Raw genomic sequence first — 13,397 nt, forward strand, 5'->3', positions numbered from 1 at the left:
TCTGAGCCTGTGGCTGCTCGTTCTATGACCTCGTCATCTCCAGTGACCCACTCCTCTGCTCTCCACTCCAGCCGCCCCCACCGATGGCTACCCAAGGCCATGTCACTACTGGAACTGTTCCACCCCAAAATTGCTGAGTCAGCCCCCCCCGAGTCAGGCCCTCCAGCCCACTCTCAGTCCCTTGTGGGACGCGGGTTCCGGACTTAGCAGGACACTGGGCCTTGCTTCCTCCCCTGCTGCCCCTTCTGTCTTCATTTTCCTCCCTCCCCAGCTGAGGTTCCCTGGTCCATCATTTGAGCACTCTTCTGCCAGCATCCGCAGCTCTCTTGGCTGCCCGTCTTCTGGTCCCGCCCTGGCTGGCAGCCCCCCAGCCCTGGAGGAATCCCAGCAGCCTCTGGCCTGGAGGCGCCCTCCCCCACCTCCACAGCCTGGAGCAAAGCTAGGGAAGCCAGCCTTGCGTGGTGATCCCTGCTGCCAGACGTGCTGCTCACCAGCACAGCTGGCCTCGGCTTGTCTCTGCCCGGCCGGCCGTTTGCCCTCCCGACCCAGCACCCCGCAGCCCCCCGCCAAGGTTGGGAGAGCACCTCACCATCTTGCACACCACTCCCCTCCTGCCCCCAGCCTTCTCTCTGGGCAGATGGCTCACCTTCCTCCTCCATCGAGACAGTAGAAACCAGTCACCTCCCAGCACCGCATCTATGTCCCCAACCCTGATCCGAAGGCAGAGGCTCCCTCTTCTCTTGGGTCCTTCTGCCAGAGTCCCGAGCCCCCTCACCCCACTCCCTGGACCCTGACTGGCCACTCACCTGTACTCACCTGTCTGTACGGCCACCTTCCACTTCCAGGTTCTTCCCATCAGCATCTGAACAGTGCAGATCTCTCACACCGTTAAAAACCCACCTCCTGAGGCCTGTGCTTTTACACACACTATCTGTTCTCTCACCCCTGCGCCCAGCCCTGCCCATCCTTTGCATCCCCAGTCTGCTCCCAGCCCTCCCATCACTCACCACAAGGCCCTGACCAAGGTCACCGCTGACCTTTATGCGGCAAGGTTTCCAGGCCTCATCAGGAGCCACGGCCCTCTCACCCTCACTCCCACAGCATCTCTGCCATTTCACTCCTGCCTCCCTGTCTGCTCTTCTCCTCCACTCCACCTCCTCCCCTTCCTCCTTTCTGGGTCATCCCACAGTGTTGCAGAAAGAGGGGATCCCTTCCGTCGGGGCCAGGGCCCATCCAGGGCAGCACCCCGAGACGGGGAACTCACACCTGGCTTCTCTGAGGAGGTGGCTGTGTCGCTGAGGGGAAGGGTGTTTACAGGAATAATTAGAGGAGGGGGGCTTCTGGCCCGAGGGAACCGTACATGTCCCGAGCAGCTGGAGCATGGAGCCTCCAATCCTAGGGATGTCCAGAGGAATGTAACCAGAGAGGAGAGTGTGGTTACCTCAGGGAGGGGAAGCGTCTGCTAGTGGCTCCCTCCTGGGTGTGACTACTTGAAGGAACAGTGCCATCATTGTCCACAGACAGAGCTGGCCGCACTGGGGTGGAGGTTGGGACCACCACGAGAGATCAACTTGGCTCCATCCCTCAGAGTCTCTTAGTTGCCTTCAGAGCTGCCCCTGGGTGGCGGGAACAGGATTCCCCAGGAGGTGATGGGTTCCTTGTCACTGAAAGTGTGCAAAAAGAAGGAGGTCAAGGCCTTTTCTGCCCTCCCATGGTGAAAGACAGTGGTCCCATGGTTTTGTAGATCCCTTTGGCCAACACACATGAGCAGTATCAGCTCTGGGCTGGGCCCGGCGGCAGGGGGGAGGGGCATGTGAGTGCAGTGGGATGTGGGTGCCGGCGTGGTGTGGACAGCTTCTGCAGAGGCCTGTGGGCAGCTGCTACAAAGAGAGCCAGGGTCATAGGACGCTTCCCGGCATGAGGAGGACTCCAGGGTCAGGTGGGGTTAGAGAGGCTGCTCAGGAGAATGGGTGGTGAGAGCAGAGGCAGCTGTCTGGTGTGGGGCAGACAGGCCTTGAGCGAGTGAGAATCTGTGAAGTAGGCTGTCATCGGTCATGCGGTCTTGAAACGATTTAGCTCAATTTCATGGTGATAAACGTACTATGTCACTGTACCAAGGGTCCTCTCTGGGCCTAGCCATTAACTTGCTTTGAGACTTGGGATGGAGCCTCTATTAGGGTCTTTTGGCATTGGGAGGGGCATCTTGATCCAGGCCATTCCATGATGGCTTTGCATAGGAGAGTAGGCCCTGAAAGGGTAGCTGGGACAGTTGCTTGTGGGAGGTGAGTCTGGTCTCTGGGAAGTTTCAGGTGGGCCTCAGAGGCTTTGTCTTTAGATGGGTGAGCCTCCCTGGAGGATGCCTTCCCCCTTGAGCAGCGGCCAGGTACCTGTTGGCAGAGCTTGGGCCTGGTAAGTGGCACCATCTGGGAGAGGTGAGGTCTAATCTTTCTTCTGTACCAGGGACCTCAGTGCCACCAGCTGGACTGGGTAGCTGGAAGGAGGCTTCGTCCCAGGACAGTGGCCTCCAGTACCCAGCGGGCCTTTTAGCGTACCTGCCATTCTCCCCAGAACTTTATGCACCACAGGCCACAAAGGCATCGGGTTACCTTGGGTTACTCCCTATCAGGTTGCTCCCTCTCCTGGCCCTCTGGCCCTCTTTTTTTACAACCACTGTTTTTGGGTCCCAGCAGGGTCTCTACAGCTGGGGCTCTAGACCTGCCATGGTTTCTGGGCCTGCATTAGACCTGTCTCCGGCCTTGAGAGTGAGCCAGCGGTGACACTCTTTTCCGGAGACTGAGGGAGAGCTCACAGGAGCTCTTCAAGGCCCAGAAGGCTTAGGTCAAGTGCGAAGACCCAGCTGGGCCTCTGAGGAGGGGCAGGATTTTGATGATAAGGTCAGGGACTCATTAGCTCTGCTGTGGGCTGCATTTTGGTTATCCTGATTGCAGAGGGGAGACTGTGGCTTGGCAGGTAGTGTGCTGCGGCCATGACTTGATATCTCTGTACACCTTCTGCCCTGGGCAGGGCTCTGCAGGACTCTGATGTGATTGAGCACAAGTACTGTTTAGGAGCAGCCTCTGCTGGGAGCTGTAGGATGGACAGACTGGCAGAGGTACCTAGCCATCGGGGCCTCCTCACCAGCGCCAGGCCAGCCCCCAGGGCCAAGATGATGAGAACATGGAAGCAAGCCATGCTTCTCCAGCAGGTGGCGCCAAAGGGTGCAGCAGAGGGACCAGGCTTGGCTAGGGGCTCTGAAGACTTCTTGGAAGAAGGGGCTTCCTAAACCCCAACCCGAGACTTCTGTGGGCCCAAGCTGAGTCTTATAGGCTCAGGGTGAGGGAGGGCCTCTGGGCAGAGGAATACAGACTCCCCAATCCCCACCCCACAAGGGCCTCTTTGGCCTGGCGGGCAGCCGCCTGTCCACTCCCCAGCTGTCTTCCTCTGGAGGGAGATGCTGACCAGCTGGAACCTCATTTTCTCCTGTTGAGGCCAAATGAGGGGAGGATTGGTGGAGTGGCTTTCTGGGGGCAGGGAGGCAGCTGCCGAAGCCAGGCGAGGAGGAGGAGGATTTCCCTGCCTGCTGAAGGCCTTGGCCTTGGGGGAGAAGCAAACAGCCAGCACCATCTCTGCCAGGCCTGCTCTGCCTCTTTTCTCCCAGGAAAGACGATTCTGACTCTCACTGGGCCGGGGAGAAAAGCAGGGGCTGCTTCTGCAGCAACCTTGTCGTTGACTCAGGGAGAGGGAAGAGCGGGGCCTGGCACAGGGTTATCCAAGGCTGGCCTAGCCTGGGTTAGAATGGGGCCCTGGAAGGGGCTGGGGAGATGTGATCAGAAGTGGCCCTTAATTGGCTCAGAATTTTCCTTGGTGCCCAGCCAGGACTTCTAGCAGGAGAGGCTGGGGGTAGCTAGGGGTTGCTACCACTGGCCCCCACGTCTGCTCTCAGGCCTGAAGCGTGAATCACAGCTGGCCTGTTCCACACCATTGGAGGGAAAACAGCGAAGCCGGGATGGTAGAGTGTTCCCGCAGGGCTCTCCCCTGAGTCCCCACCAGGACCCTGAGGAGTATGAGTGCCTCTCCTGGACCCTGACCCCAGCCCACCCCCAACATAAACAGATACCCTGAGTTGTGGACACAAGGACTGGGGAGGTTTAGAGAAAGAAAACTGGCTTGTGGGGATTCCTCTGAGAAGACAAGGCTAGATGGGGAGTGTAGTGCCAGGGCATGGGGACCCTGGAAATGGGGACATAGAGCTCAGCTGCCCAGTGGCATGGCAGGGCTGAGTGCCCGTACTCTCTCTTCCTTTTTTGGACAGTGGGGTTGCTGATGCTGGTGGTTTTGGGATCAATGGGATAATAAAGGCCTAAGAAGTATGTTCTGCCCCCTGTTCCTGTCCAAAGGGTTGTGAGAGTGTAGAAGAGCATCTTCAGGGTGGGGGCGGGGGTCTTTGTGGCTGTCTTGGGGAACAGGATGGCTGGAGTGGGGCTGGATGGGATGCAGGTAGAGGGCTGCGGGAGGTGACATGTAGTCCTGTGGTACTGTGCTACGTGAGATTCTGGAGGCATTGGGAACGAGGGATGCTGTCTAGGGTGGAGGGGATGCAGGCTTGGGCTGGAGGCCAAGGCACAGAGCTCTAGCGAGCTGTCCCTGAGGTCCCTCTGCTCTGCCAGCTCTGTCACGTCAGGGGCAGAAGGCTGGCCATTTGGGCTTCTTGGCTTGCAGCTACAAATGAGCCCCGCCTGAAGCCCTCAGTTTGAGAAGGGGGGGCCTGTCTCTTCTCAGTGCACATCCTGTCGCTGACCCAGCCGGTTTGGGGGCGGAGAGAGGGCAGCTGCCTGGCCTCAAGCCCAGGAGAGCAGAGGTCACAGCAGGGCGCTGGGCTGGGTGGGAGCTGAGGGAGGGCGCAGTAAGCAGGGGGAGTGGGGGTCAGGCCAGGACAGGAGCTGTGACTTCTTCCTCCTGCCGCCTTCCTGGAGGGCCTTGTGGGAGCTCCCCACATGGCTGGCCCTCTGACTTGAGGCCTGGGCCACCCCTTTCCCATTTTTCTCTTGGTATTTAGGGCCACTGCTCACCAGGGGTCTTCTGTGGACAGCTTCAGCCTTCCCAGGACAGGGGCCGACCTGCGGGCCACCGAAAAGCTAGGGCCAGACCTGTGCTCAGTGGCTGTTCAGGGCAGAAGCCTCCACCCCGGCTCTGACCCTGCAGTGGTGCCCCGCCCCCCGGGCCTCATCCACTCCCTTATTCCCCGAGTTCATCACTGGTGACAGGCTGGAGGAATGTTGTGGTCACTGCCACCTGACTGTGCCTGGGGCCTTCTCCCGTCTTCACCTTGTGCCCACAGAGGCGACTACATGGCTCTGCCTCAGCTCCTTTGTGGCATTGTCTTAAACTTGCCAAGTCTGCAGCGGGCCGCCCCACCCTCCCCAGCTCCATAGCCCCCTCTGCTGCCCATGTGCTCTCCAGAGCGCAGAGCCAGGGGAGCCTCGGCCTGGGATGACCTGAGCCCCGCCTCCAGGCCTCTGGGTCTCCTCCAGGCCTCCTGGCTGGATACCTGGCCTTGGCCTCTGGCCCTGGGGAGGAGGCGGTGCTCTGCCTTTGGAGTGGGGCTGCACAGGGCAGCTATCTACCTGTTTCATCTCTGCCGGACCTGGGGCCCTCCTTCACAGGGGCCCTCCCACTGGCTCCTTCTGGCCTTGCCTCCTCCTCTGCTCTCTCCCCTCTCTACCCCTCAGCCTTTTCTCTCCTTGCTAACCACCTCCCACTCCCAGGCCTTCCCCACCCAGCAGCCAGATTGACCCTAATGGGACTATGGGACTCCCTGCCTACGTCCTGCTCATGGATCCCTAGCGCTCAAAATGCAGTCAGGGCCCTGAGCCTGGCCTGGAGTACCCGTGTCCAGGCCCCAGCCTGCTGGCTGCACCGGCCTGGTTCCCTCCCTCTGCCAGCCCTGATCTGTGCCCAGTTCCTCGAATGCGGCAGGCACTCATGAATGCCTCCAGGCCTTTGCACACACTGTTCCTTCTTCCCAGAACACACTTTCATCTCCCAGTTCTTTCATCCCCCAGGATGGCCTCGCAGCCCCCTCCTTGTGCCCTGCTGGAACTGTTCACACCGTGGGGTAGTTACCTGTTCCCAACCACTGAAGGGGGTGTGATCTGTGCCACACCCCCCAAGGGAGGGGCCGTGTGTGTCCCGGACTCCTGGCACTGGAATATAGGGGTGCACCTGGGCAGGGAGGTGAGCCAGTGGAGCCGGCCCGCAGCATCCTCGAGGCGGCATCACCATGGAGGGGCCGGGGACCTGTGCGGGTGGGGGCAGGGCGCAGTGCTGGACAAGGACTTGCAGACCCCCCTCCCTGACCGGCTTCCCTGCTGTTGTGTGCCTCTCGCAGTTACAGCTACATGATTGACAATGTCATCCTGCTCATCACGGGCACGCTGCACCAGCGCTCTATCGCCGAACTTGTGCCCAAGTGCCACCCGCTAGGCAGCTTTGAGCAGATGGAGGCTGTGAACATTGCACAGACACCTGCCGAGCTCTACAATGCCATTCTGGTGGACACGCCCCTGGGTGAGCCACTGGGGCGGAGTGGGGAGGTAGGGGGGCAGCGCCTCCATGCCGGGTTCCTGTGGGGACCCCTGGGGGGTGATGCTGAGCCAGAAAGGGAGGTCTGCCCCCTGCTGCTTATCTTTATCTTTCCGTAGACTTCCCTCTCATTCTCTCACCCTGCCTTCTGCTCCTTTCCTGTTGCTTTTGCTGGGCCAGGCAGGCTACCCCCAGGGCCTGACTCGGAGCATGTAACTTTGTGAAACTGGCCAATTTCTCAGGATGCAGGGGAGGGCGGAGCTCATGGAGAGGGGAGAGGCCCGGGTCCCTCAGAGTCTTGGGAGCTCAAACTGTGCTCGATTGTGGCCCCAAGCTGGGCCAGAGTGGCTGGCTGCCTATGAGGCAGAGGAGGGAAGCAAATAGCTTCACTAGCCTCCACAGAGCAGGTCCCAGGGGCCAGGTCAGGCAGTGTCCGGCAGGATGCAGGGTTCGTGTCAGAGGCCAAGAAAGGAAGGGGAACTGGGAGCTTCCTGCAGGGCCCCACCTAGGCAGTGCTGGCTCCTGCCTGTCTTGGAGGCTGGGGAGAAGGCACTAAGGCTGTCACCAGCTAGTGCCCTCATAGGCCCAATCCTAGCCCCCAGGGCACCACCTCCGGGAAGCCTCCAGGGTTAAACCACTGGGTTACAAGCTGCACTTGTTTCTGTACTAAGAGGCCTGAGCCCTACCTGCTGGGCATATCTGCCATAGACTCTCCCAGGAACTCTGGGCTGGTTCTGGGCTGTTTGTGCCTTCTCAGTTTCTCCATCTTTAAAGAAGAGACAGACCAGTGAGTCTGAGGGCCCCTGTCAGGGGAGGGGGGTCTGTCCTGCTCTGGCCTCCACTTTCAGCCCAACAGTGGCCCTCTGGGTCACTGGTCCATGCCCACCCAGCTCATTCCTTGTCTGAAAGAGAAAGAGGCTGGTTTCCCAAATGTGGGCCCCCAGCCCTCCCGGGGGTTGCAGATCTGTGGGCATCAGACCCCAAATCCACAGCTGCCCCTTAAGGAAGGAGGATGTCATGGCCTCTTATGCAAGTCTGTCTTTGGCATGGTCTGAACTTGGGTCTGCCCCAGAGGCGATTAGATCATGTTATGGCTGGCCGCCTCTTTATAAATCAGTTTTAGGAGCAGGGATGCAGGAGAAGCTCAGGTCAGTGCACATGGCCCCGAGTATTGCTTCTGCCACTTCCAAGGCAATTGCCCAGGCGGGGTTGAGGGGGCCCCCAACCCCTAGGTGGTCAGGCCTTGTGGCAGGAGCCCTCTGTGCCCTGCAGGGGTCACTGAACAGCAGCTGGATTCTCGCCTAGGCTGAATCCAGTCACCCACCCTCACCCCCACGTCTTTCTTCCCCAGCGGCCTTTTTCCAAGACTGCATTTCAGAGCAGGACCTTGATGAGATGAACATCGAGATCATCCGCAACACACTCTACAAGGTAGTGCCCTCGCCGGTGGTGGGGGCTGGCCTCTAGGCGGGGGCCCCTGATGTGGTGGGCTGGTGGTTTAGGTGGGGTGCTGGGACAGGACGCAGCTGCACCAGGCTCCTATCCTGGGGGCTTATCCACTTACTTGCTGGCTCCCACGATGGGTGCAGGCTGCATGGAACAGGTTCTCCATCTCGTGGCGCCTGCGGCAGGCCCTGATAAGATCAGCAGGAGTGGCTGGTGCCCCACAGCTTGGCCTGTCAGAGCTGGCTCCTGGATGGCCGCTCCCCCCCTGCATCTAAGAGGGTCACGGGCCACCACCCAGGTCAAAGCTTTCAGGTTTACCCCGCCTGGACTGTTGCCAGCAAGGACAGGCTTTGAGCAGAGGCAACACTGTGCTCAGTTATGGTGGAGGGAGGGACCCAGCCAGGTGTAGCCAGGTCACCACGTCCTTCTCGGGTTTCCAGGCCTAGAACCAGTGTCATGTCCCAGCATCCGCATCCCCCACCCACCTTCTGCTTCCCCCCCAGGCTATGGCACAGGTTGGTGACCCCTGGAGATAGAGTGAGCTTGGGATTCATGGGTCCGCACTGCCCTGGCCCAGAGAGGCTAGGAGCAGGGCTGGGAGCCAAGGCAGGGGGCCGGCCAGGGACCAGTGAAGGACATTTGGGACAGACTGGGCTCTGGCTGTAGTGAGGCACTGAGCTGTGGCACCAGGACCCCTGATAGGCTGCAGCTCGGAACATGGATCAGGCCCCGAAGTGGGGGCTGAAGATAGCCCAGGCCAAGGGCCCTGCTGACCTAACCCTGAGAACATCTGTCGGTCGGATCTTTACAGTGAAGTTCTTCTCCTGCCTGGGTTGGAGCTAGGGGACCAACAGAGGGCCGCCGCCTGAGCTCAGGCCCTCCAGTCTCCCTCCAGGAATCTGGGCTAGAGTGCAAGGGAGGCTCTGGGGGTAGGTGAGGAGCCTGCTTGTAGGTTGCAGGGGTGTAGGCACGCGCAGAAGCAAGCACGGAACGTGGGCCAAGTGGCATGCGGTTTGCTGTGCAAGTGCAGGTTTCAGATGGACAGCAGGACACAGGTCTGGAAAAAGAGGCAGGCACAGGATCAAGTCACCCAGGGCCTGCAGTGCCAGGCCAGAGTTTGAACTGTGTCCTGTGGACGGGGTCAGCCAATGAAGGTTTGCCACAGCAGGGCAGAGTGTCATCAGAAAGCTGCCTCTGGCTGCAATGTGGAGGACAGAGCGGAGAGGTGAGACTGAGCTAGGAAGATCGCTGACTTCTTTAATCGTCAGGACCGCCCTAGGAGCTAGGTGGGCATCAGTATCCACACTGGTAAGATGAGGAAACTGAGGGCTCAGAGAAGCAGGGTGGGTGGCCTGAAGCCACTTGCTAGACCCTGGCAGCCCTGGATCACACCTGGCTCAGCTTGTTTGCACAGCACGTGCTCTCATCTGCCCCGCTAACAGGGAGGCAGGCCAGGCAGTGAGCCGGGGCTGTGCATGTGCACGCCATCTGAGTGCTCCCGCCCGCCCAACTGGCCTGCTGCCGGGATCCCTGCCCTGAGACTGGGTGAGGGGTGCGGCTGTCCCCCCAGCCTCACCCACACCCTCACCAGGCCTGACTGGTTCTAGCTGGAGTCACTGGCGAGGGCTGCTCAGGCACCAGCTCGTAAACACGGATCCAAGGCTGAGGGCGCCGTGCCAGGACCGCCCGCTCGTCAGGCAATGTCCCAGCCCAGTGGCCACAGATGGGAGATTAGACGGACCCTCAACCGCCTGGCGGGTGGGAACTGTAGGCAGCTGGTGCAGCAGCCGTGGGCTGGCAGGCTCCAGGGGACAGGGTGGGGGTGGGGAGGTAACCTTGGTACCTGGGCCTTTGGGGTCTTGCCAGTTTCTTCAGCTGCCCTAGCTTCCTGAAGAGAGTCTGGGCCTATCCCACCACCTCCCCCGACCCTGGGCTCAGCCTCTCCAGGGACTGGTATGGCTCGGGGAAGGCTGGTGGCTTCCCCACAGATTGGAGCTGCAGGCCCCACCAGGGCAAGCTGGAGATTTGGGCACAGCCAGCTTGGCTGGCCGTGGGGAGAAAAGTGGTTGGGGACAGTCATAGAGGAACTAAATCACCACCAAGCATGGTAGGATTGGCAGATTGGTTTCTGCCACTCAAGCCCTCTGATTCCTGGGGATCTGCAGTGCTGGGGTCCACTCTCTCCTTCCAGGTTTCTGGCTCCCTGACCTGTCCTAGATTTCTGTTTCCTGTGACCCCAGTGGTCACCACAGGCCTCCTCCTGAGCCCAGCTTGCCCAGTGCTGCTGGCCAGGCTCTGCCTGTGCTTGTGGACTCCTGAGTCTCATCTCACCTCCTTGGGGCAGCAGAGCCTGGGGCCCAAATCAACTGGTGGTGGGTGGAAACGTCTCCGAACCTTGGAGGGCAGACCTTGGTGCTGAAAGCTTTCCAGGCCTCCCAGCTCTCACCCTCAACCCTGAAGAATAATCTCTAGCCTGTGGAGCCAGAGTCCCTGTGACCAGGCCACCAGAAAGGACCCAGGAGGATCTGAGTGAAGGGAGCTCCCTGGGGGCGCCGCAAGACCATCCCCTCTCTCTTGACAGGTGCCTGGTTGGTTTTATGAATGAGTGCTGGCCGGGAACTAGGGCCTGAGCTGACCTGTCCTTTCCTCATGCCCAGCAGATCCAGTTTGTCCAGGCAGGAAGTGCTCATTCCCACCACAGCCCATGGGCCCAGCCATTGCACTGCAGGGCTGTGCAAGCAATAACCATCCCTCAGCAGGAGCGGGGCTGATAATTTGCTTGCCGCTTCACGATGCCTGGGAGCTACCTGAGGGATGGAAGGAGTTCTGTGAGGTGGGGTGCCAAGAGGGGCCAGGGCACCCAGGCCAGGCTGTCTCCGTGAACTCTCAGGAGTCACCTTCCTTCCCCAAGCCCATCAACTTGTGGTTTGCTGAGGCTGAGGAGGGGAGGTTTGGGGGAAAGGCAGGCAGAACAGCTGGGGGCAGACCGAGCCCCCTCTGAGCCTGGCCTCCTGTGGGATGATGGTGTAGGGGCGTGTAGGGGGCAGCGCACCATGAAGCAGATGGTCGGCCAGAAATGGCTCTGTCACTCCTGGGTGCCGAGAGACAGCAGGCCAGCTGATTAACAGTTGGAATTTATGGATGTTTCCGAGGCTCTGACATGGGGGCTCAGTCCATGGGTGTGATGTTTGGACTCACCATGCAAGGGACTGGGGAGGGAAAGAGGGAACTGTGAGGAGCAGGCCAGGCAAGTCCCCCAGTTCCCTGCCTGGGTTGACTAAGCCCCCTGGTCTGCACAGGCCTACCTGGAGTCCTTCTACAAGTTCTGCACCCTACTGGGCGGGACCACAGCCGATGCCATGTGCCCCATCCTGGAGGTAAGTGCCTGCCCACCCTCCCACCTGCCGGTCCCTGGTAGCCCGGGCCTGGGGGAGGCCCTGACAGCTGACTGGCAACCGCCCCCTTCCCCTCCCTCTCGCCGTGCCTGTGCCTCGGCCCCACAGTTTGAAGCCGACCGACGAGCCTTCATCATCACCATCAACTCGTTCGACACAGAGCTGTCCAAGGAGGACCGGGCCAAGCTCTTTCCGCACTGCGGGCGGCTCTACCCGGAGGGCCTGGCCCAGCTGGCTCGGGCTGACGACTATGAGCAGGTGAAGAGTGTGGCCGACTACTACCCGGTGAGTGCCCCGGCTGCAGCATGATGGGCGGGCATACTGGCATCTGCATCCCCACCCCACACCCCACAGCGCCCTCACGCTCATGCTGTCCATCCCTCCCCTGGGCCAGGAGTACAAGCTGCTCTTCGAGGGTGCAGGCAGCAACCCTGGAGACAAGACCCTGGAGGACCGATTCTTCGAGCATGAGGTGAGGGGTTGCTCCCCTGTCCATCGTAGGGAGGGGTTGGTGGCCCGGGCCTGACTCTGCCGTCACGGCCACCTGCACACCACGGCTGTCTCTGTCTGTAGGTGAAACTGAACAAGTTGGCCTTCCTGAACCAGTTCCACTTTGGTATCTTCTACGCCTTTGTGAAGCTCAAGGAGCAAGAGTGTCGCAACATTGTGTGGATTGCCGAGTGCATTGCCCAGCGCCACCGCGCCAAGATCGACAACTACATCCCCATCTTCTAGTGCCCTGGCCCGAGGATGCCCACAAGTGTGTGTCTACGTGTGCTGTGACAAAGCCCATGGTTCACATGCCTGCCCTCGGGGGTAGCACATTGTCTTAGTGACTTTCGGTTTCCCTGACCCTCTCTGAGATGGCTCTTGGGCCTGAAAAGGGGCTGGGCACCTGCTCTCCCTACCAAGGATGGACCAATTCCCCCTCTCCCCCCACCCCCCGCCCCAAGGAGGACCCCTCAGCCCTCTGTTTACAGCCACTGACATGTCTGAGAAGCATGTGGTCACTTCCCTGAGAACCCCTGGGGCAGCGTGAGCCTCCTCTTCCCTCTGTGGTTGGCCCAGGGGAAGGATAGAGTATGTGTCCTTGAGGCATAGCTCTGCAACCCTGTCCCTCAGCTCTGCCCCCTGAGACAATAAACTGCCCTAAGCCTAGCTGTCTGCTGTCTCCTTTGGGCCCCAGTACCTCTTCCAGACCCCCAACTTCCCTTGGGTGCCACCCTTGTCGAGCCCACCCCCACCCCAAGCTTTCGACCTCCCTCGCTGGCCCTCTCCGTGTGCAGCCAGGTGCTGCAAGGTGGGGGAAGTCACTGGAGGCCCAGATAGGCCTGTGGAGTTGGGTCCTGGCCCTGGAGGGTCCCAGGCCCCTGTTTGCCTCATTGAGCCCCACTACGCCCTAGGCCAGGGGCACTATGCCCTAGGCCAGGGGCACTACCCCCATTTCACTATGAGGAAGCCCAAATCTGTGGCTAAATGATCTACCCTCGGTCAGTGAAGGGGGATAGGTGTGAACCACAGAGCCTGTGCCCAGAGCCTTGGCCCATGCTAACACCAGGGGTTCCCCAGGCAGTTCCCAGTCTGTCACCCAGCCACAGCCTGTCACCCAGGCAGTCACCCCTCTCCCAACACAGCATCTTTCCATTCTAGGAGAAATAAAAATTTGTATTTAAAAGGTGGCAGTTGGGCAAGTGGGGTATGCAGCCTCCCTGGGGCTAGGGGGCTTGGGGTGGGTGGTCAGGGCCCTAATTCTTGAGCCAGTCAAGAAACAGGATTCACCCTTTGAATTGCAGCACTGAGGCGCTGGTGCCTTGAAAAAATCCTGAGGGGGGGTGCTCCCCACCCCACCCAGTCACTCCTTCGTCTGCAGAGGCACGGTCTGCGGGATCCTGTCAGAGTCTACAGCCAAGTCTTGCACAAAACTCCCCATCCAGCTGGCTTCTCCCAGCTACATGGTGGAACCTTGCACCCAGG

The 13,397-nt window shown here is 60.2% G+C and overlaps 1 protein-coding gene across 1 annotated transcript in view; it reads left to right on the forward strand.

Moving 5' to 3' along the window:
* Nucleotides 1-12,581, forward strand: part of ATP6V0D1 (ATPase H+ transporting V0 subunit d1) — a 37,530-nt gene extending 24,949 nt beyond the window's left edge. The window contains exons 3-8 of the mRNA XM_036115068.2: nucleotides 6,389-6,567; nucleotides 7,934-8,013; nucleotides 11,328-11,405; nucleotides 11,532-11,708; nucleotides 11,818-11,895; nucleotides 11,997-12,581. Of these exons, the coding sequence (XP_035970961.1) occupies nucleotides 6,389-6,567; nucleotides 7,934-8,013; nucleotides 11,328-11,405; nucleotides 11,532-11,708; nucleotides 11,818-11,895; nucleotides 11,997-12,158 (754 nt within the window). The 3' untranslated portion in view covers nucleotides 12,159-12,581. The remainder of the gene's footprint in view (nucleotides 1-6,388; nucleotides 6,568-7,933; nucleotides 8,014-11,327; nucleotides 11,406-11,531; nucleotides 11,709-11,817; nucleotides 11,896-11,996) is intronic.
* Nucleotides 12,582-13,397: the final 816 nt, after the last annotated feature.

The sequence above is a fragment of the Halichoerus grypus genome, chromosome 15, assembly GCF_964656455.1.
Source record: "Halichoerus grypus chromosome 15, mHalGry1.hap1.1, whole genome shotgun sequence".
In the NCBI taxonomy this organism is placed as follows: domain Eukaryota; kingdom Metazoa; phylum Chordata; class Mammalia; order Carnivora; family Phocidae; genus Halichoerus; species Halichoerus grypus.